The sequence below is a fragment of the Styela clava genome, chromosome 3 (genome assembly GCF_964204865.1).
Source record: "Styela clava chromosome 3, kaStyClav1.hap1.2, whole genome shotgun sequence".
Classification (NCBI taxonomy): domain Eukaryota; kingdom Metazoa; phylum Chordata; class Ascidiacea; order Stolidobranchia; family Styelidae; genus Styela; species Styela clava.
In genome coordinates, this window is record NC_135252.1 from 12,161,243 (window position 1) to 12,181,694 (window position 20,452).

Genomic DNA, 20,452 nt, shown 5'->3' on the forward strand with positions numbered 1-20,452 from the left:
CAATTTTTTGCGTGTAAGTGTCATGAGTTTTTCCCTGATAATGTGGCGACGCACGAACTAAAAGTTTGGGAACCGCTGGATAAAGGCATAAAATTCCCTAGAACTATGCCATACATATAATTTTACAGTTGTTTTCGGACTCGAAAATGGATACTCTAGCGGTGAATCGTATTTCTTGTAATGCTGAAGAACTCGGCAAAATAACCAGGCAATTACTGAACAAGAACTTTAGAATTTCAAATACTTTCAAATACACAAAAACTTTTAAAAACTACAATCAAAACGTGTTTAGAGCGAACCGGTAACTTTTAAACAAAAATAAAATGCCAAATATTTAAACAATTACACGAAACGATATAGCAAATTTAATATGACTGGTTTTCAAATATACGAATTTTGATAATTTTTTCAAGAATGTGGAAAGTTCTCCTCTATTTTTGCTGCGTAATGACTCTCTAGTGCTTTTCTCTTCAACTTGAAAGCCGAGGTGATAAGCCCTGCTTCTGGGGTCCAAGGTTCCGGCTCCAGACACAATTTCTGTGGGATCTCAAATTTTTGCAACTTGGCAATATCGCTGGCTTGTTTAATTGCGTGTTCCATCTCCTTGACCATGCCCTTGTTCTGACATATCTCTTCCATGGTTTCAGACGTGATACCTTTAGATAACGCTAGCGCCCTGAACGCCTTCTCATTTGGAACTACAAAAGCCATTGATGTTGGATTCATTGAATTGGCATATAGCCAGATATTGTCAACCATAGGCGACGCTTTCAATTTGGATTCAATATTACCCACGGCAATGTATTCTCCATGCGACAATTTGACGAGATCCTTTTTCCGATCAATCACTTTGAGGCTCCCGTCGCTCGCTATTTCTCCAATGTCACCAGTTTTAAACCAACGTTGGCCGTTTTCATCCACATGAAAATCTTCTGCTGTTTTCTGCTCATTCTTATAATAACCTTGAGTAACGATGGGACCCCCAATCCACACTTCACCTTGTGGATTGGGCTTGTTTGTTGGAAAGTAACCGCCATCTGCCCATGGAACAAGTTTGAACTCTGCACTAGGCAAAGGAGGTCCAACAGTTCCAGTTGAATGGTCAGTTAAGACCTGTGTTATTGTACCAGCACCACAAGTCTCTGTTAATCCATACCCCTGCCCGACGGGACAACACATGCAGACGTTCATGAAACGCTGAGTTTGAGCATCAAGTGGTGCACCGCCTGACAGCATTATTCTAACTTTACCTCCGAGAACTGCTCTTGTGTTTTTAAATATAATTCTATTTAGAATAGGCGTGTCTTGACCATTATTCACGCACCCGAGCTTGTAAGAATAGCCAAAGTTGAATAAACCCTGTCTAAGAAAGTTAGCTTCACCAACAGTTTGCATTATTGTCTTCCTCATGCGTTCCATGATTGCTGGAACAGCGGCCATCAAAGTTGGCTGTAAAGCCGACGAATCTCCTTTCGTGCCCGGTTTTATTCGGAGAGACTTGTCAGTGACTGTTAACGGAGAAGAGTATCCAATCCTGGCACCCCCGCACAACGTCACCGATTCAGCTGCCAGCTCGAGCACATGAGCCAAAGGCAAGTATGCAATATATGTATCATTTGGCGACAAATTAGGTATTCTGGATGATATTCCAGACATGGCCGCCACGAAATTTCCGTGACTGATCATGACCCCTTTCGGGTTTCCAGTTGTTCCACTTGTGTACATGATGATCGCGCAGTCGTCGGGGGCAGTCTGCTTGCGTTTGATATTTTGACCTCTTAAACTTCCCAGATTTTCAACTTCCGCGAAAGTCTTCGTTTGGACATTGTTCGGAATACCACTGATGTCATTACCTGTATCTACATACACGATGGTGTTGAGTCGTGGCAAACTAGCAAAGCAGTTTTTTAATTTGGTCGCCAAAAGATTTCCACTTGTTATAACGCATTGTGTTTCAGTTTGGGCAAGAGCGTATGTAATTCCTTCCTCGCCTAAGGTCGCGTACACGGTAACTAAAGTGAAATTATATCTAAAGCATGCCTGCGCTGCAATCATCCATTCTTTTTGTGTTTCCATAAATATAGCAACATTTTGTCCTGCACTTATACCAAGCGCCCCAATGCCTTTTGCAACATTCTCTATTTTTGTGTTGACTTCATTAAGTGTCACCCATTTGTAATCGCCGAAAGTCGCCTTTTTCATTACCTTGCCACCAGGTACCACTTCATCAGATTCGGAAATCAGTTCACGAGTTCCAAAACAAGGATTATTTCCGAATTTACGCACTGCTCTTTCAAACACTTTATCAATGGTTCGCTCGCCATCATAGTTTGAGAACATGAGACTACCAAAACTTTCTACACATCGATATGACGACCCAGGATCGCCTGGCTTGGTTGGCTTTGCCCTAGGCATTTTTAAATCTAGCTCCGGAAGAATCTGTAAAAAAGAAGAATACATCAATGCTGCATGTTAACAGATACCCTATAATTAAATTAGTATTAGGAAGACTTCGTCATGAAAATAACCATTCCAACGTTCATGGCACGGAATATATGGAAATAAGTTAATGCAAATATTATTGCGTCGAATACGCTTTTTCAAATAATTGTTTAAAAAATTAGGACTTGAAAGTTGATATCCCGAAAAAATACGATACTTGCACGTCGAAGTTCAAAATGTACTTGATGTGCGCATATCACCCAGCAATTTTTTTTATCACTATACGATAGTGTTATCGGAGAAGAGGAAAGACTATAAGCTTAATCATATGGCGAATCACGGCCTCTCTTCCAGTTGTCAGAGAATATTCTGCTTGTTTGTGGGTGGGGTGGAACTTTCTGAGGGAGTATTATTCTGTCACCCTGGCAGACACAGACTAAATTTGTTTAAATGAAATAATTTGAACAGTTTAATCTTAATGAAATGCTATTTAATCGACTCAAAATATTGATAGGATTCTCATATTTATCCCTGAGAAAAGGGAAAGCTGATGATATAGCGAACCACACCTTGTATAGAGCTAGTCGAGGTAAATACTCAATCAAAAAATCATCAAAATTTAAAAAAAATGTTTACACGTATTATCCTTTACTGAGGGAAAAGCATAAGAAATGTACTTTAATTTTTGTTACAAATTAGTGAAATGCTGTTTTACATGTATGCGTGAGCTTGTACACCGTTTTGCACGCAGATTATAAAAATATATCTTTGGGTATATTAGATTATTGTGAATAACAACGATTTCGGAATGAGCTTGGACTTCATATCTTTCACACAAATAGGTAAACGTTGAGGGTAGCCTACTTCTTGCTGCGGATATCATTATTATCGTTTCCGCCGCATAAAATCATTGATTTTAGGTGGAAGACGTGAGAGCTAATGAATTAGAAAATAATATTTTGGACAATAATTTCATTCTAGCCCAAGCGCTATAATTCTGCAACTTCAGTTGAATTGGCCGACTAAGTTGAAATCGTTCAGAAACCTCTGACCTTATGATTTTTGCCTATATTGCGATCAGTCTAAATTACTTAACTGTACCTAGCAGAACTTACCAAAAAACGGCTGTATCAGACTACTTTACGAAGAGGTTGACGCCTACACCGCACCGCCTGTTGAAAAACTGAAAACAAAAAAGATGTATTATTATCTTTGCATACCATTGTTACTTCATAATGAGATTTTTTTCTTATCGTGTGGTGTCACATTAGCATAGGAATTTTATGGCTCTACGAAGCTTGATTCAACTTCACCACTAGAATGAGGCTTTGCATGCATAACCAATGAGAGTACGGTGTATATTCTTCAAAACGTCACTCTATGCATCTGCTGATTGGCAAATGTCACAAAGTAAACAAGGAAGTCGACGCTCAGGGAAACATCCATTCAGTCCGCAATTTTCATTTGAAGCCGTTGTTCCTGGCGAATACTGACATATTCAGTTTCGATTTCTAAAAACATTCTGTATCACACATAGCAATTTTCAGAACATCTCATCTCGTAACTCGCGTTTTGCGGCCTCCGGCCAGACCCCTTGTTACAGTCAAACGTAGTAGTATATATTTACGGTCAAACTTGGCAATTACAAATTTCGGCGTTCCTAAAGTATGTGTACCAAGATGACGCACAACCTGAACCTTAACCTGGTACACATACTATGTTCAGGTTGTGCGCCATTTACTATAGTACTTCGGGAGCACTTAAATTTCAGAACCCCCCTTTGAAAATTCCTGGCTACGCCCCTGCAGACAATGCATGCCCGTCTCCCACCACCATAATATTTCATCCAGCTTATTAGACACGTTTAGTGAACATAACAATCTTTTCAATATTATTGGACACGTAGTGGACATAACGATCGTTTCAATATTATGTTGTTGTTGTTGTTCTTGTTCTTTGACACGTTTTTAAAAAGTCGCTTTTCTCTTCGAATACTGGACCAATTGCTTTGAAATTTTCAGTGGTTGAAGATAAAATTTTTCTCCAGAAGGCTATTACTTTTTTTTTTCGCTATGACGTCTTCAAAATTATTGCCATTGGGTGGCGCTACGTGTCCATATATTTGAGCATAGCTCTCTTGTTGGACACGTAGTGGACATAACGATCGTTTCAATATTATGTTGTTGTTGTTGTTGTTCTTTGACACGTTTTTAAAAAGTCGCTTTTCTCTTCGAATACTGGACCAATTGCTTTGAAATTTTCAGTGGTTAAAGATAAAAATTTTCTCCAGAAGGCTATTACTTTTTTTTTCGCTATGACGTCATCAAAATTATGTGACTCTACGTGTCCATACATTTGAGCATAGCTCTCTTGTGTTGTTATTGTTATAATTTGTCTCCATCATTTTTAAAAAATTGCTTTTCTTTTCGAATACTGGACCAATTGCTTTGAAATTTTTAGTGGTTAAAGATAAAATTTTCTCCAGAAGGTTATTACTTTTTTTCGCTATGACGCCATCAAAATTATTGCCATTGGGTGACGCTACGTGTCCATATATTTGAGCATAACTCTCTTGTTACACACATGATGATCCATTGTCTGATCTAACTCTGGAATCGTCATTTTATTATAAATATTGAATGACCTTATATTCCGGTGACAGACTGTACATATATTTATTAATGAGTCGCTTCGTTTACAATTTAGTATTCAATGCCTATATATGCGCCTATAATGCAGAGCTGGCCTAACCTCCCCGTACCTTCGACTGCAAAGTGTGTAAAAAGAGGCCCCCGATTTCGAGTGTACCCAATCAAATTAAAAGGTATTCTGTCGGCGGCAAATTGAAAAAAAGCTGAAATTCTGCGCTTTATCGGCACTCGGTATCAATATATATTTCCCCGAAAATAAGATTGGGTCTTATTACTTATTGATTTTAATCGGTAAGTATATTAAAAGGTCTGTATGTCTGTCTGTATGTCTGTTAGATGCACGTGATATCTCACGAAAGCGAGATTGAATCTGATCCAAATTGCAAATGCAAATTGCATGTGCATTCATTTTATTTCGGACCAGGAGCCTATTGATTTTGGGCGAATTATGTCTTATAATTAGAGAGTTATTAATTAATTAGTGATGGGACACAAGGTGTCACTATGGAGTAAGAGCGCTGTTTTGGATCCCCTAACTTTCGATCGATAAGTCTTCGGTCTCTGACCGATATTCTCGTTTAAATTTTCTTCCGAAAAATACCACTAGGGCTTATTTTCGGGATGTCTTATATTTCATTTATCAAAAACAAAATTACAAAGTAGAGAATTACGAGATTTTCAAATATACAAAATATGAAAACCGATATTCATTTACTCCATATATAAATAATACGTTTTTATTCAAAATAGCTGCAAAACATAGATTATCAATCATTTAAAACTTGTAGTAGAGATATCTTGCTATCGGCTAGGTCAAAAAATCAAAAAAAATTCGCGTTATTGACTAGGTCTTATTTTAAGGGAAGGGCTTATAATCTTATATTAATATTATTTCTTAAATTCGGGCTAGGTTTTATTTTAAGGGTAGGTCTTATTTTCGGGGAAACACGGTATATATATATATCTATTTGTGAGTTATGATTATATTTCTTACCTAACCTAACCATCAATTGGACAAACTTTTCAATTCGCGATTTCTTTTTCAACAACCACAACTTTCATATTTGACTGTTCCCAGTAGCCGTACATTTTTTATGCGTTTACTAATGCGTTCTTTACTTGTTTATTCTCCTAAATTAAAGTTATACGTGCTTCCACTGTCGTGTTTTTATTTATAAAAGGTACGTTTTCCACCCAATCAATCTGATTTTTTATACATTATATCTGGTTTCCAGGCCTTTCCGTGTTGTACTATTATGTAAATGACAATATGTACTACAATGGTCGTTTCCATCAGAAAACGATGGGCGCTATTTAGTCGTGCACCCATTCACTCTCTGTTCTGTTTGACCGACAGTAACCCAATTTTCCGCGCGTGAACTCTCTCCTTTCACTACAACATAGGACGATAGATACAAAGTCCAAAAGAACACGCGTTGCCGTTCAAAATAAAAGCGCTAACGAAATTAAAGTGCGAAAACAGTCGGCCGAAGGTCGCGCTTAGAGTGATATTTCTTGCCTGGAATACATTTTACAATCACATTTGAGCTGCGTGTCTTATCAGTTCAAGTCAGCTGCCGTTTAAGGCTGCTGATTCTTCACACCATGTGGTACACGCACGCTTTGTACAAAGTCTTCTCGAACCTCGTGTATTTGTTAAAAACTGACAATACTATATATATAACGTGTACGTAGACGGACACCATTCATATTGCAATTTACGTTTGGCGGTTGGGTAGCATGTACTAAATCTGCGACTTGAAATATAACGTCAGAGTAGTAATACTAGGACCCTTTTTTCAGGTATTTATAATTTGAATAATTAATATTAACTGACCGTTAAAAAGACATGTCTAGCAAGACGAGGGCAAAGCCGACCACAAGCAACGACCCGGGTTCTCCCTATCGATGCGTGGAAAGTTTTAACGATCTTGTTTTGTCGGATTACGACGGAGAACGAACGATCGATCGAGTTTTTGAAGTCGCTGTCAGAAAATATGGAAATTGCCAATCTCTCGGAACAAGAGAACTGCTATCAGAAGCCGACGAAAAACAGCCAGACGGAAAAGTATTCAAAAAGGCAACATTTGGTGACTATAAGTGGTTGACTTTGAAAGAAGTAAGCTTGAAAGTAGAAAATCTTGCCAGGGGAATTGGAGCGCTCGGTGTCCAACCAGGTCAAAATGTAGCAATATTCTTGGAAACGCAAAGAGAATGGATGATTGCCGCGCAAGCATGTTTCAGATACAACTTTCCACTCGTCACTGTATATGCAACGCTGGGCGAAGATGGAATTACATATGCACTAAATCAAACGGAGGCACATTGCGTAATTACCAGTGGAAATCTGTTAATGACCAAGTTGAAGAATTGCTTGAGTAGTTTGCCTAGCTTGAGAACAATTATCTATGTAGATTCAGGAAACAAAGTTGCAGACATCCCGGATGAAATTCAGTTGAAAAGCTATCCCGAAGTTGAAAACCTTGGTAGCTCTCCACAGGGTCAAACTATCAAACGACAGTCGACCTCAGCTGACGATCTTGCTATTATTATGTACACCAGTGGAACAACAGGGAACCCAAAAGGAGTGATGATAAGTCATGGAAATTTTGTCGCTGCAATGTCCGGTATATCTTCTCGTATTCCCAACCTTTCAACAGAAGACACATATATCGCATATCTACCTTTAGCCCACGTACTGGAGCTTGCAGCAGAAACAATTCTGCTCTGTGGTGGCGCTGGAATTGGTTATTCCTCACCTTTAACACTGACCGACAGATCAAGTAGGATAAAGTCCGGAACAAAAGGAGATGCAAGTGTCTTACGTCCAACTCTGATGGCTGCTGTGCCAGAAATAATGGAACGCATGAGGAAAGCATTAATGCAAGCCATTCAAGAATTTGGTTTTATCCGACAAAATGTTTTTCACTATGCATACAACTACAAACTCAGCTGTGTGGAACATGGCCAAGACACTCCGACACTCAACAGATTTGTATTCAAAAACACGAAAGGACTTCTTGGAGGCAGAGTACGAGCTATGCTATGTGGTGGGGCACCACTCGATGCACAAACACAGAGATTCATGAATGTATGTATGTGCTGTCCAGTAGGACAAGGGTACGGTTTAACAGAAACATGTGGGGCGGGGACAATAACACAAGTCTTAACAGATCACTCAACTGGAACCGTAGGTCCACCAATCCCAAGTGCAGAAATAAAGCTTGTTTCGTGGGAAGAAGGTGGATACTTCCCATCAAACAAGCCTCATGCACAGGGAGAGGTGTGGATCGGAGGACCAATCATCTCCCAGGGATACTATAAAAATGAAGAAAAGACTGCAGAAGATTTTTATGTTGATGAAGATGGCCAGAGATGGTTTAAAACAGGCGATATTGGAGAGATTTTAGATGATGGAAGCCTAAAGATTATTGATAGGAAAAAGGATCTTGTTAAACTGTCACATGGTGAATACATAGCTGTTGGAAACATTGAATCAAAATTGAAAGCATCACCGCTCATGGACAATGTTTGGATATATGCAAATGGAATGCACCCAACCGCGATGGCTTTTATTGTGCCAAACGAGAAAGCCTTCATGGCATTGGCTGCCAACAAAGGTTTAAATTCAAAAAGCATGGAGGAACTATGCAACAATTCAGAAATGGAGCAGGAAATGAAAAAAGCGCTATTGCAAGCATGTAAAGTCGCAAAGCTTCAAAAATTTGAAATTCCACAAAAAATGGCTGTAGAGCCGGAGCCATGGACGCCAGAGGCAGGGCTAATTACTTCAGCATTTAAGCTAAAACGCAAAGCTCTTACTGAACACTATGCCGCCAAAATTGAAGAGAACTTCCCCCATTCAAAACAAACAGTTTAGAATTTAGTTGGATTGTAATTTTGCTTCATAATAATACCATGTCCCGTCACATTTCATAACTGCAATTGCTTAGTTTCTTATTGTGTATCTCTTAAATTATAAGTTCATATTATATATACATAGTTCATCTGATCTGTAAAATTACAACATTTTTGTGCTTTGTCCTAAGATTACACAATCTATCCAAAGATCATTTTTTAAAATCTGTGATAAATCTGCAAATAAAATTAAGACATTCGAAATCCAACAATTATGCCTCAAAACTTGATTTTATTAGTTTCTTGAAAGTTAATGACGAGAAAAGTAGACAGCAGATATAAAAGCTAGTAGAATAGCGAGCAAAAATATATGTATGTGATAGAATTTTGGGGAAAAAATTGGGAGAAATAAGTTAAAATAACAGTTACTGTACAAAATAACAGTTACTGTACAAACGAAAGTAATAATGTAAACCTCAACCAGGTTAAGTAGTGCGTGAGGTGGTAGAAAATAAAATACATGATTGTAGGCTTGAAATCGTTTCGGAAACATGAAAATAATATTGGTACGTAATTAGTATTCTTGCATCTGATAACGCAGGCAATTGAAAGGTCGTGGTAAAGTTTCAAATAATAAAATGACTGACATGTCCTATTAAAATAAACCAAAGCTTGGTAAAGTACATCCGACTGGTAGTATATACCTCGCGTTTTCTATAGTACTAGATTTTATTTCTTCATCACATAGCCAAAGTGCAGCATTAAAAAACAGCAAAAGCGATAATAACTAAAAAAATATATCCAAAAACTATCAAAATTTTTATGATAAATATATAATTACAGCATAATAGACCTTGTAATATAATAAATACTTCATATTTTGTCAAACTTTACAAGTGACAAAGAAAATGAAATAGACAGACCAGCTTGGTATCATATCATCTCAAGCTCGATGAATCCATCAAAATTAAAAAAACACCTCAATATATCCAGCAATAGATAATTAATTAATAAGCTACGCAGAAGCATGCATCCAATCACCCTTGCCTTGTTAATTATTAACATGTACTGTGGAGGCATGCTATGTCACGAAACCGAGAGCTTTATTTATGTAAGATTAGATGTTAACAAGTAGGCTGACTTCTGTCATGTTTTTCTTTTCCTGCCTCTGCGAGGCTTTGGTGAGGAAGTACCACTTTCGGCTTCCAATGATTGACGTTGAACAACTCCATGTGAACTTGTCGATGGAAGGGGAATCAGCTTCTGAAACATAATTTACATGTTTGCAAAAAAAAATTGTGAATCCCATTGCCGATCATAACAATACTATTAATATTTTGTTATCATTATTCTACTTAGTGGACAGAACATAATGTTAGTCATACAACGGGTCATACGAATATTTTGAAAAATGTCAACACGAAGATGACAGACAAGATATAAATAGAATATTTTCGAATTACCAACCTTGCTTCCACCCTGTTTTAGTTCCTGCTGCTGTTCCAGCTCATCGACTGCTTCTTGTATTGCTGTTTCCAAATGAATGCTTATCTTACGGTGTCTGTAATACGATTAGAACATTAGTGTAAGGCAATGGCAGTATACTGGACTACCCCAGTTTATAATGAAAGCAAAATTTCATCCTAAAAGTTCTACCTTTAAAATACAGTGAATTGATAGCATATCTTTGCTTTATCGAAAATAACAATTCTATTCTTTCTGTATCCCAACATAACACTCAAGAGAAAGCAAATCACTTTGTCCAGGATAAGACAAAAATGTATAAATGACAGGAATTTATGTAAAATAATTCTCTGTAAAGTCTAATATCTCAATCAGAAATAGTAGAGTAGAGTTTCATTCCTATTGTTATATCAAACAGTATACAATGTACCTTGTTCTGCCCTTTTTCCTTGACTTGTGATGAGCTTCTAGACCTTCAGTCATAGTACGCAAATCAGCAGGATTCATTTGAGTGAAAGTATGGTCACCAAACCACTTTACCCAAACCTAAAAAAGAATGCTTATTATATCACAACATCTAGCCACAATTAGACTTTTTTCTGGTTTAAAATATACATATTCCTATTAGTCAAATTTGAAGAATCCAATGAAATAACAATACGAAGAGAAGTGTTTTGATGCTCAAAGCATAAAAAAATAGTCCAGATTAGGCAGAATAAATATAATGACTCTGTCTAGAAATATAAATGATCTTTCAGCTAATCAAATCTCAAAAAGTGAGATATAACAAGACATTTTGGAACTAGAATTATTTTGACTCATTAGTGACTAACACAATTAAAATGTTGCACAATTACCCAAACTTGAATGAAAATAATTTTTTGGTTGAACATTGAATTATAAAGCATGCATTTACAAATCAATTTAAATTTACCTTTCCATCTGATAAAGGTGCCCTTTGCAGTAGTCCACGCACTTCAGAAGGCTTCACAATTTTTCCTGGCCAAGAAGGAAAACCTCTCATTTGACCCCATACTAAGTCACCAATCTGAAAACAACAGATTTTGGCTGTGAAAACCGATACAACAAAGCGAAACCATTTTCGATTGTTACATACTATAGTCTTTATTCGAAGACAATGGATTGATGTTAAAAGATTTTTTTTGATTATTCAATTCAAAAAGTGTAATATGCTCCCTAATAAGTGAGGCTTGAAAATTGTGATTGATAAGCAAGGCATAATTTAGCTGCATAGTCCATTCAAATGAAAAAAAAAGTAAATTGAGATATAATATAGAATTTATAAATATAAAATTGTTCAGATAAAACTTTTATAAAACACCCAGTCTTAGGACAAATTTACCTTTACAATTCTTGTAGACTTTTCAGTGGTAGTACGGGAAATAGGTCTAAGAGTTGACAATACAGGTGTGCTAAAATATTAAAAGAAGAATGGTAATAAGAAAAGAATGGTGAATGATGTAATCTAACTATGTTTACAATGTCTGGAGGAGGACTTCTAAGTACCGTAATACTAACATCTGATAAGTGCAAAGTCCAAAACTAAAAATTTCACCATGACCTCATGGAAATAATACAAAATTAAATGGATTCTGGCCAAAGTTACCTAAGACAGACTGTAAAAAAATTTAGATGATCTTGTGAATATACTTTACTATAAACCAGATATGCATATATTATATGAGAGGAAAACTGCACTAAATAGGAAATACAACTTTGAAATCTGTAATATTTGGGCATTTTTTCCAACAAATTGGAAATAAATTTTAGCCCAAAATCAAAATACATCTCTAGCAAAAAAAGAAATTAATTGATATGTGGTTATATGGTCTGATATTACATATTATATAGCTAATATGAATGTTTTGTGTACTATTGAACTACTTACTGCTTCAAAAAAAAGTTGACTTGGGGTAATCTATTTCCACAATAATGACTTTGTTCTAAGTAAAGCAAATGTCTAATAATTATCAGATTTCATTATAATCAAAGTCCAAAAGTTTTTACATGGCAACATTATGGTATGACACTTATATTATATAGCTAGTCTAGAAAAAGTTGAACCAAAGTAACCTATGTTCACAGTGATAACATCTTCTAAGAGTTTAAAGTCCAAATTTCAGAACGTAATATCAGGCCACTTTCACCAGGGAATAAATATATGTTTATTTGAGTATCATACCAGGATATAATTTATTTTAATTTAATATAATTTAAAATTAATTTAATTAATTAATAAGTGAAATGAAGATGTGAAATAAGTGAAATTGAGATGCAAATTCGATGAAACAAGTTCTGTAATGTTGTCAATACTAACTACATATAGAGTACTTAAACAACATAAATTAGACATTTGTATAATTATATTATCCAATGCAACTTTTGTGGTCAATAAACATACTAGAATATTTACTACAATATTTGTATAAAGAGTTCCCTCTGAAAAAAGATTCGAAACATATTCTAAAGACGACATATACTAAAGATAACTTTTGAGCAAAGCGTCCAAGATTACTGAAACTTTTGGGTAAATCATGCACAAACAAAAATTCCAGTGTTAAATAAATTTTTTTCATTTTCGTAGAGGTAACAAAGAAATTTATGAATTCTGTTATTATAGGCAACCCTGTATGTTTATTCTGTGATATGCAAAAAGGCAGCTCTTGGATAAATTCAAAGCAAGATGATATGGGATAAGTTGAGGTAGTAATTGTGGCTGTGCACGACTGCTGCGTGAAAGTGTATGGGAATTAAATTTATTGGAAATGAAGTGGACATATGAACCGTTTTGTTGTTGCCAATATAATTGAGGCAAAACGTCACAGAATTGGGATTCCTGGTATGAAAACCTGACCGTTAGTAACCTCAAAATACATAAAAGTGGCCTGACTGAATTTCTTGAAATTTAATTCCAATAACAAAGGTCAAAGTCCTAAGTATCACACCATTAACTTGATTTTAGGTTTTGATCACCATTCTAGGTCTATTTTAAGACACTAAATATTTATTGATCTCCACAATGATACCAATAATAAGCCCAGTTGATTGAAAAATGTGCCTTTTCATTCTTATCCATCTGTAACTGGGAAGACTTACAGTGCATATAGTGAATCAATTTCTTTGTTGTATATTCAAGTGATATCAAAAAGTTCAATACATTGTGTGTATCAAAGGCTGTGCCATACAATTACTTCATATGTTCTTAAGTTCAAGTTTTGACTGTTCAATGAATGCATTCAGTGCGTGCCTTCGCTTGGCACAAGCAAAAAGGTTATGGTCTCTTATTTTATATACAGAATATCTATCTAAGGGCTAAAAAGGCTACATAGACATTTAGCTATTGGTACAAGCCAATGTCATTTAATTCTAAGCGCTCAGTGAGAAGAAATTTCACAAATAAGCTCTTGGAAAAGACTTTTTGAGTAAAGATGAAAAAGTATTCACAATGTTTTAATCTTAAGTTTTACCAATTGGGTATATCTGATAAATCTATATTTATGATTAGTACAAGTTGTTTTTTAAGTGTTGCGACATCCCATACATGTAAAATGTTTTGAAATTGCAAATTTTTGTATTCACAACCGCTTTCATTGCCATATGTGTTTCTATCATATTCTTTAATTATTTACAAGTTTCAAAACACATTTTCTTGACAATCAGGTCGCTGTTAAATTTTAATGGGATATTGGGTAATATGGTGTTATTGCACCCTAGCTTATTTTCTGATTTGTCTTATTTGGTTCTGTTTATCCCAATGAAGAAAGAATAGGGGATTTCTTCCGGCTTCCGCTATAACTTGTCTAACCTAACCCGAGACGAATAGAATCCGATGAAAAAAAAATTAATTGTGGAGCAATAACAAAAAAGCACTGAAAATTCACCAACATGAAATAGTTTTGTTTAAAAAGCCTGTAAGAAGGATTAATCAACAATTCGTACTGTATCTGAGATGATGTGGTAACCCTTTCAGTGATATCACCAAACACTTTTACTAGACCTATTTCACAATCTTAGGTGCTTATCAAAGTGTGCTTAATACGATTTAGTAATAGATGTTAGTTTATACAACACATAATAAATAACATTGATAGTTGCAAACATTGTAAAACAAATTTTAGATCGATTGCGCAATTTTATATGTCGAAATGATTAAGTTAACAGAGATTGGTTCAGATGGGTCCAAACTAGCACAGTAAGAGTCAGTTTATCTAGTGGGCCCAATGTAAATATTGCATTTTACTAATAGTGATTCATTCAATGACTGAATTAAAGGATAAATATGTCTGAGCAATGAACAATTGAATAAAATTCTGATTATAATTCAAAATACTAATTTACTTTATGAATTTATTCCCTCTTATAGAAATGCATATATCATGATGGTTGAGACTTCCTTTGCAAGTATTTTCAACTTTGGATAATTTAAATTGTTCCATTTTCCAGCGAAATTACGATATCTATGCGACTTTTAATTAATATATAAAAATCTTGACTTTTTAGCAAACATATCGTATTTTATAAAAATGTCACTTTTGCATACCTTTCAAGCAAAACTGTTTAAACAACTGACTCCTATACATATAAAATTATTGGAATTCACGGTATTAAAAATTTTACTATCCAAGTATTTTCATTATTCAAATTTTATTGTCCCTTTAGTGGTCTACTCAGGGCAAACAAGGCTGTTTTAAATGCACTACTGTAATAAATAAAAGATGCATTTAATTTCATATTGCCATAAACACCATTGTGATCCAACACAAGTTTCTCTTTTGATCTATTGTGTTTTAGTCCTCAGAAGGTCATTGAACGCTTACAGCGCACACTACATAAAATATTAATACCTACAAAACATGACAGCACTAAAACTCATACCTAGATCCCGTTGACTGCCTTTTAGACGGTTTTTCAATCGAGGTGTCAGATATTGCACTGCGCTTCATGTTCTGAAATAAGACAAAGAAAATAACTTTTGTGCGTAACTTTTTGGTACAATCATACACGAACAGAAGTTCAAGTGTTAAATAAATTTTCTTCATTTTCGTAGAATTAATTAGGAAATTTGTCACCCTATAAATGTCATAACAAATTTGCGCAAGGCAACTTCAAAATATTTCATTATTTGAAAACCAAACATTTCCAGAATCAAAAACAATGATGGTATAATGATAAAGGGTTAAAATATCACATCTTTAACAATAATTATTCACTTATCCAGTGATGTGTAGTGATAGATTATATATACAATATTATCAAAAGAGTAGGATTTTTTAAACATGAACCGTTCATAGGAAAGACTGGTCATGAAAGGCACCAATCCAAAAACAGATAATGAGATATTGAGGAAAAAGCTGAATGCCAATGCGTAGCAAAGGACATGGCCAATTGGAATAAAACTCAACCAATTCAATAACCAGGCAATACCAATTGGTTATAAATTTTTCACGAGTAAAATAGTACAGTTACTTTAGACTGCTGCCTTCCCTGCAATAATGATTTTCTAGCAGATTCGAGATCAAATCATCAGCGAAAATATAGAAATAAAGTTAGTTGAATAAGTTTGAAACTGCAAGTATGCTTTTAAAAAATTCAGGTAATTTTTCCGCGAGTTGCACGCTTGTACTTGATTTACACAGATTTAAAAAAAAATTAAATGGAATGGGAAACAGAATTCGGTTATGGACAATGCTACTTGCATTGCTTGCAAAAGCATCTTTCAAATTTTGTGAGCAACTAAGGGACTCTGATCAATTCATCTAAATTGGCCAGGTAAAATTAAACCAAAGTAATTACGTTAATGATTAAGCAATGACAAGTGAATTGCGTGCCTACTACTTTTCAGAAAGTTTGACCAGTAATAAAATCGGCTCATAAGCATTGACAAATAGACTTAAAATAAATCATACGAGAACAATTGAAATCCAGTTTGACAATCGCAAACAAACTTTGCAATTGTGGAAACAGAGATGCAAATAATATTTGCTAATTCATTAATAACAAAATGCTAATTTAGCATTTGGCAACTTCCTGGATATTGCATTGCAAAAAAATGTAGATCTGAACTTCAGAACTTTGATACCCCAATAGGGTGCGAAAAAGCTGTTTAAGAAAGTAAATAAATATGTACCAGTATTTCAGTTATCTATATGCAGTAATTAGAAAATTGGTGCAACTAGTATGGCCGATCACAGGCCTCGCAATAATGACTGTCTATAGATGGGATCATTGGATGTATCATATATATGGGTTGGCCATAATAAGATCAGAAATGACCTGATAGAAATAGAATGAATAGAAAATAAAAATCACTTTAGTATTTAAATTGTGTGGCAAAACTGTTCCAAAATACACTTACTCTTTTCGGAGCAGCATTCCGAGATCTACCACGCCTCTTTTCTACAACCACATTCTCTGTGTTGATTGGCTGATCAAAAGACTGCTCAATGTTGGTGGCATCAGTAACTAAAAAAGAAGCAAACAAATTAATCATAAAATCTTGATCTATTAAATATACCAAAAAAAGTGTGCAAATCAGATTTAAAATGTCAGGTTCGGCCTAAATTCCAAAAAATTTCAATAAACATAATTGATGCAGCGAAAGTCAGCATATGTAAAACATGTATGGTCAATGCCAGTGTTGAGTAGGCTCGAGTGTAATTTTCTAAACTCTAGTTGTACTTGAGTGACATTTATCAAAAATCATCTATAGAATGACCCAAACTTATCGGTACATCAACTAACTGCCAGCGAGACTTTACTCAGGGTTTAGGGACTTTTTCCCAACAGTGGGCAATATAGTAGAACAATGGGTCGCATCCCAAAACTGGGTCACTTGAAAACTCTTTTGGGTTTCTTTTTCAACAGAAACCCAAAAGTTATTGTCTTCATTTTCTAGTAAACTTTTGTATTTGGTATTGAAGTGTCGCTCGATAGTAATATCATAAGCGGGAGGTATCACAGCGCAAAAATTTGTAAGCATCTATTTTGTATAAGTAAAGCCTTTTGCAGACTAATAATACTACATGTCGTTTGGCATGTAGTTGTAGATTAATATTTTACAATTTGTGTCGCTTGAAAAAAAAGGTTAGGGACCACTACTGTAAAATATAATAAATTCTTTTACTTCAGCATATTGTTTGGTAACAATGCAAAAATGCCAATGCATCAAAACAGTATAAAAATCCATAAAACTTAGGATCATTGGCAACAGTCATATGCCATTCTAATGACATTGTAACATACATAAGTCTGTGTAAAATCATACGGGGACAATATATCCAATGTACCATGAAGGGTAGGTATAACAATCACACATGGACTTTGGACCACACCAGGTGTTATTGCTGTATATATAACAACAACATGTTGAAAAAGAACCAAGCATACACAATAAAACTAAAGTATCATATTCAGGTATTGAAAAGATTATAATTAATTATAATACAAAAGCAACCATACAATCAGGAATGTCCTGAACAATTCGAATAGATTCAAAATTAAATGTATTTCACATTTTAAATTTTGTATTTGGTGAATAATTTTGAAGAGGTTGATTTGAAAAATTACCACATTCATCAATTGAAGTTTTGCAGTATGATTAAAAACGCCCTCGTTTGATTTCTGAATGCTGTAAAAACAGATAACTAATCGAATCACTGATAATCATGCATTCTAAATCCAAACTACAGAGTGGCCCCAAAAATAGGATGCAGGTCATTTGAAAATATTCCTAAGGAGAACATAACTTTTGTGCAAAGCATCATAGTTTACTGAAACTTTAGGTACAACCACACACAAACAAAAGTTAGTTTTATTTCCGAAAAAGTAATCGAAAAATTTATTTATTCAGTCTTTTAGGGTAGCCGCGTAATTTGATATATATCAACTACTTAACATGACCAAAATTCAATATTTTACCTTAAGGAATATCAAGTCATAACATAGTATGTATGATAGATTATTCAATTTAGGCCATTTCTACCTGGTTGTCTCGGAAAACTCCTTTGACATCAAATAATTTAGATACGCTGAGTATATTTACAATTGTACTCTTTTGACAAGACAAATATTGACATCGGTTGACATGCGCACAGCACAACCTTCACTTTATTGTAAGTCAATATTTTATTTCTGCACGGACTTTGACTAACAAAAGTAATAAAATTTGTTCGTAACAATAAACAAGTATAACTTTTACCTTATATAGTCTCACAAAATCTAGTAGTGAACAATTTGGCATTTAAGATGAACTTTCAATACAAAAAATAATGATTTATATATTTATGGAATGTTCTTGCATCTCTACTCTGCAGAAGGTTCTGTCTAAGCATCACTGATAAGGACCTACTGATGCTATGAATTTTAATAACTTGATTTATTAGAAAAGTCGTTCTAACTATATATCAGAATGTAATTTATTTTTTTTAATTAAACTAAGCTAATTATAAAACGAAATGATTATCAAACAAGAAAAAAGTTAAAATTTAATATGATCCAAATATGTTGGTTAAATTATGCGAAATCCTAAGAGCCAACCATTATCAATGGGCCATGCATATTTAATATCCTGACTCCATTTCACTGTAGACAGAGATTATATGGCACCGTAAATTTGTTGTAATTAAACTAAGCTAATAATAAAACGAAATGATTATCAAACAAGAAAATATAAAAAAAAATTAAAACATAACATGATCCAAAAATTTTGGGTAAATTATACAAAATCCTGAAGAAGGAACCATTATTAACGGGCCATGCATAAATGAATCATGATAAACATCATTTCACTCTTGACAGAGATTATATGGCACTGGTAATTCAGGAGTGTTTGATAATATATTATTCTTGCTAACTTTGTTCTACAATGTTAATTCCTACGATCCTATTCCAACTGAGGCAACATTTCCCAACTTGGAAGTAATTTTGTAGTTTTTGGAGAGAAATTATGCTTTGTATTTGCTGTATTAATAAAATTAATAAAATTCTTCAGTTTTTTTATTGTAATGTAACAAAGTAATTTTGTAGCTTTTTTTGGGGAGAAATTATGCTTTGTACTCGCTGTAGTAATAAGAATATTCTTCAGTTTTTTTATTGTAAAAAAAGTAATTTTGTAGTTTTTTTTTTTAGAGAAATTTTGCTTTGTATTCGCTGCAATATTAATAATATTCTTCAGTTTTTATTGTAACTATAACATAACACTCATTCATGAACACATATATACAAACTACTCAAACTGCACAAAAACGGGACATGTGACTGATGCAATACACTAGCAAATGATCCATTAAAGATTAACAAATGAAGTAGTTTTTATGCATAGTAAGGGAAGGAACAAAGAGTTCCAAAAAAGAAACATGACGAATTTAACAAAAAAGCTAGGGAACCACTGATTTAAAGTCTTTGCCACATCAGCAGCATATTATGACACAACTTAAAGCTAAGTTATATATAGACTACTTAATTTCCTACATCCTGGTTAAGGTGGTGGGTGGGTTTATGGTTTACCAGTACTTGCTATTACATAGAAGGACAAACCGGCAAATTACAAGCAATCACACAAACAATGACTACCTTACCATCATTAGAAGTAGAAACTTCATCTTGTACTGTTGACTCTGGATTATTTTTTTCAATATTTTCTACAGCTAAATTTTTCTCTCCTATTGTCGTTTGACTCTCACTTTTGACACTTGAAGACACAATGGGAACTTGTAATCCTTGATGAGAGCAAGTGGGTGAAGCTTGTTTCGAAGTCATAACTGGTGATTTTTTGTTACTTAAAGTAGTTTGCGACGAATCAGCATCGAGAGACATAGTTGCTTGACTGGTAGATGGCTTATTTGAAATCCTAGAATTTGTCATATCGTTCGTTGCTTCCGTTGATATAATTGATGTAATATTATTGTCATTTGCAGGTGCTTGATCTTCAGACTTAGTCTCTTGGTTCATTGGTGCTGAAGAACTTGTGGATGGACGATCATTTATAACTCTGAAAAACAAAAATATTCAGTCATAAA

The 20,452-nt window shown here is 34.6% G+C and overlaps 2 protein-coding genes and 1 pseudogene across 4 annotated transcripts in view; 1 reads left to right on the forward strand and 2 right to left on the reverse strand.

Annotated features, from left to right (window-relative positions):
• Positions 1-212: 212 nt before the first annotated feature.
• Positions 213-3,630, reverse strand: LOC120343263 (long-chain-fatty-acid--CoA ligase 4 pseudogene; annotated as a pseudogene). Its single transcript, XR_013474889.1, has 2 exons — positions 3,558-3,630; positions 213-2,439 (listed from the first exon to the last, which is right to left on the reverse strand). The product of XR_013474889.1 is annotated as a long-chain-fatty-acid--CoA ligase 4 pseudogene (transcript).
• Positions 3,631-6,824: 3,194 nt separating this feature from the next.
• LOC120342481 (long-chain-fatty-acid--CoA ligase 4-like) lies at positions 6,825-9,223 on the forward strand. Its single transcript, XM_039411322.2, has one exon. It carries the CDS (start codon positions 6,943-6,945, stop codon positions 8,971-8,973), a length of 2,031 nt encoding a protein of 676 aa, XP_039267256.2. The 5' UTR covers positions 6,825-6,942; the 3' UTR covers positions 8,974-9,223.
• Positions 9,224-20,452, reverse strand: part of LOC120342480 (uncharacterized) — a 28,611-nt gene continuing 17,382 nt past the window's right edge. Inside the window, exons 15-22 of one of the 2 annotated variants that reach the window (XM_039411320.2) lie at positions 20,012-20,424; positions 16,792-16,898; positions 15,312-15,382; positions 11,779-11,848; positions 11,350-11,463; positions 10,846-10,961; positions 10,419-10,512; positions 9,224-10,211 (exon numbers count right to left, since the gene is read on the reverse strand). In XM_039411320.2, the coding sequence (XP_039267254.2) occupies positions 10,098-10,211; positions 10,419-10,512; positions 10,846-10,961; positions 11,350-11,463; positions 11,779-11,848; positions 15,312-15,382; positions 16,792-16,898; positions 20,012-20,424 (1,099 nt within the window). In that variant the 3' untranslated portion in view covers positions 9,224-10,097. Of the gene's footprint in view, positions 10,215-10,418; positions 10,513-10,845; positions 10,962-11,349; positions 11,464-11,778; positions 11,849-15,311; positions 15,383-16,791; positions 16,899-20,011; positions 20,425-20,452 lie in introns of both variants that reach the window. The other variant, XM_039411319.2, reaches the window with a different exon arrangement.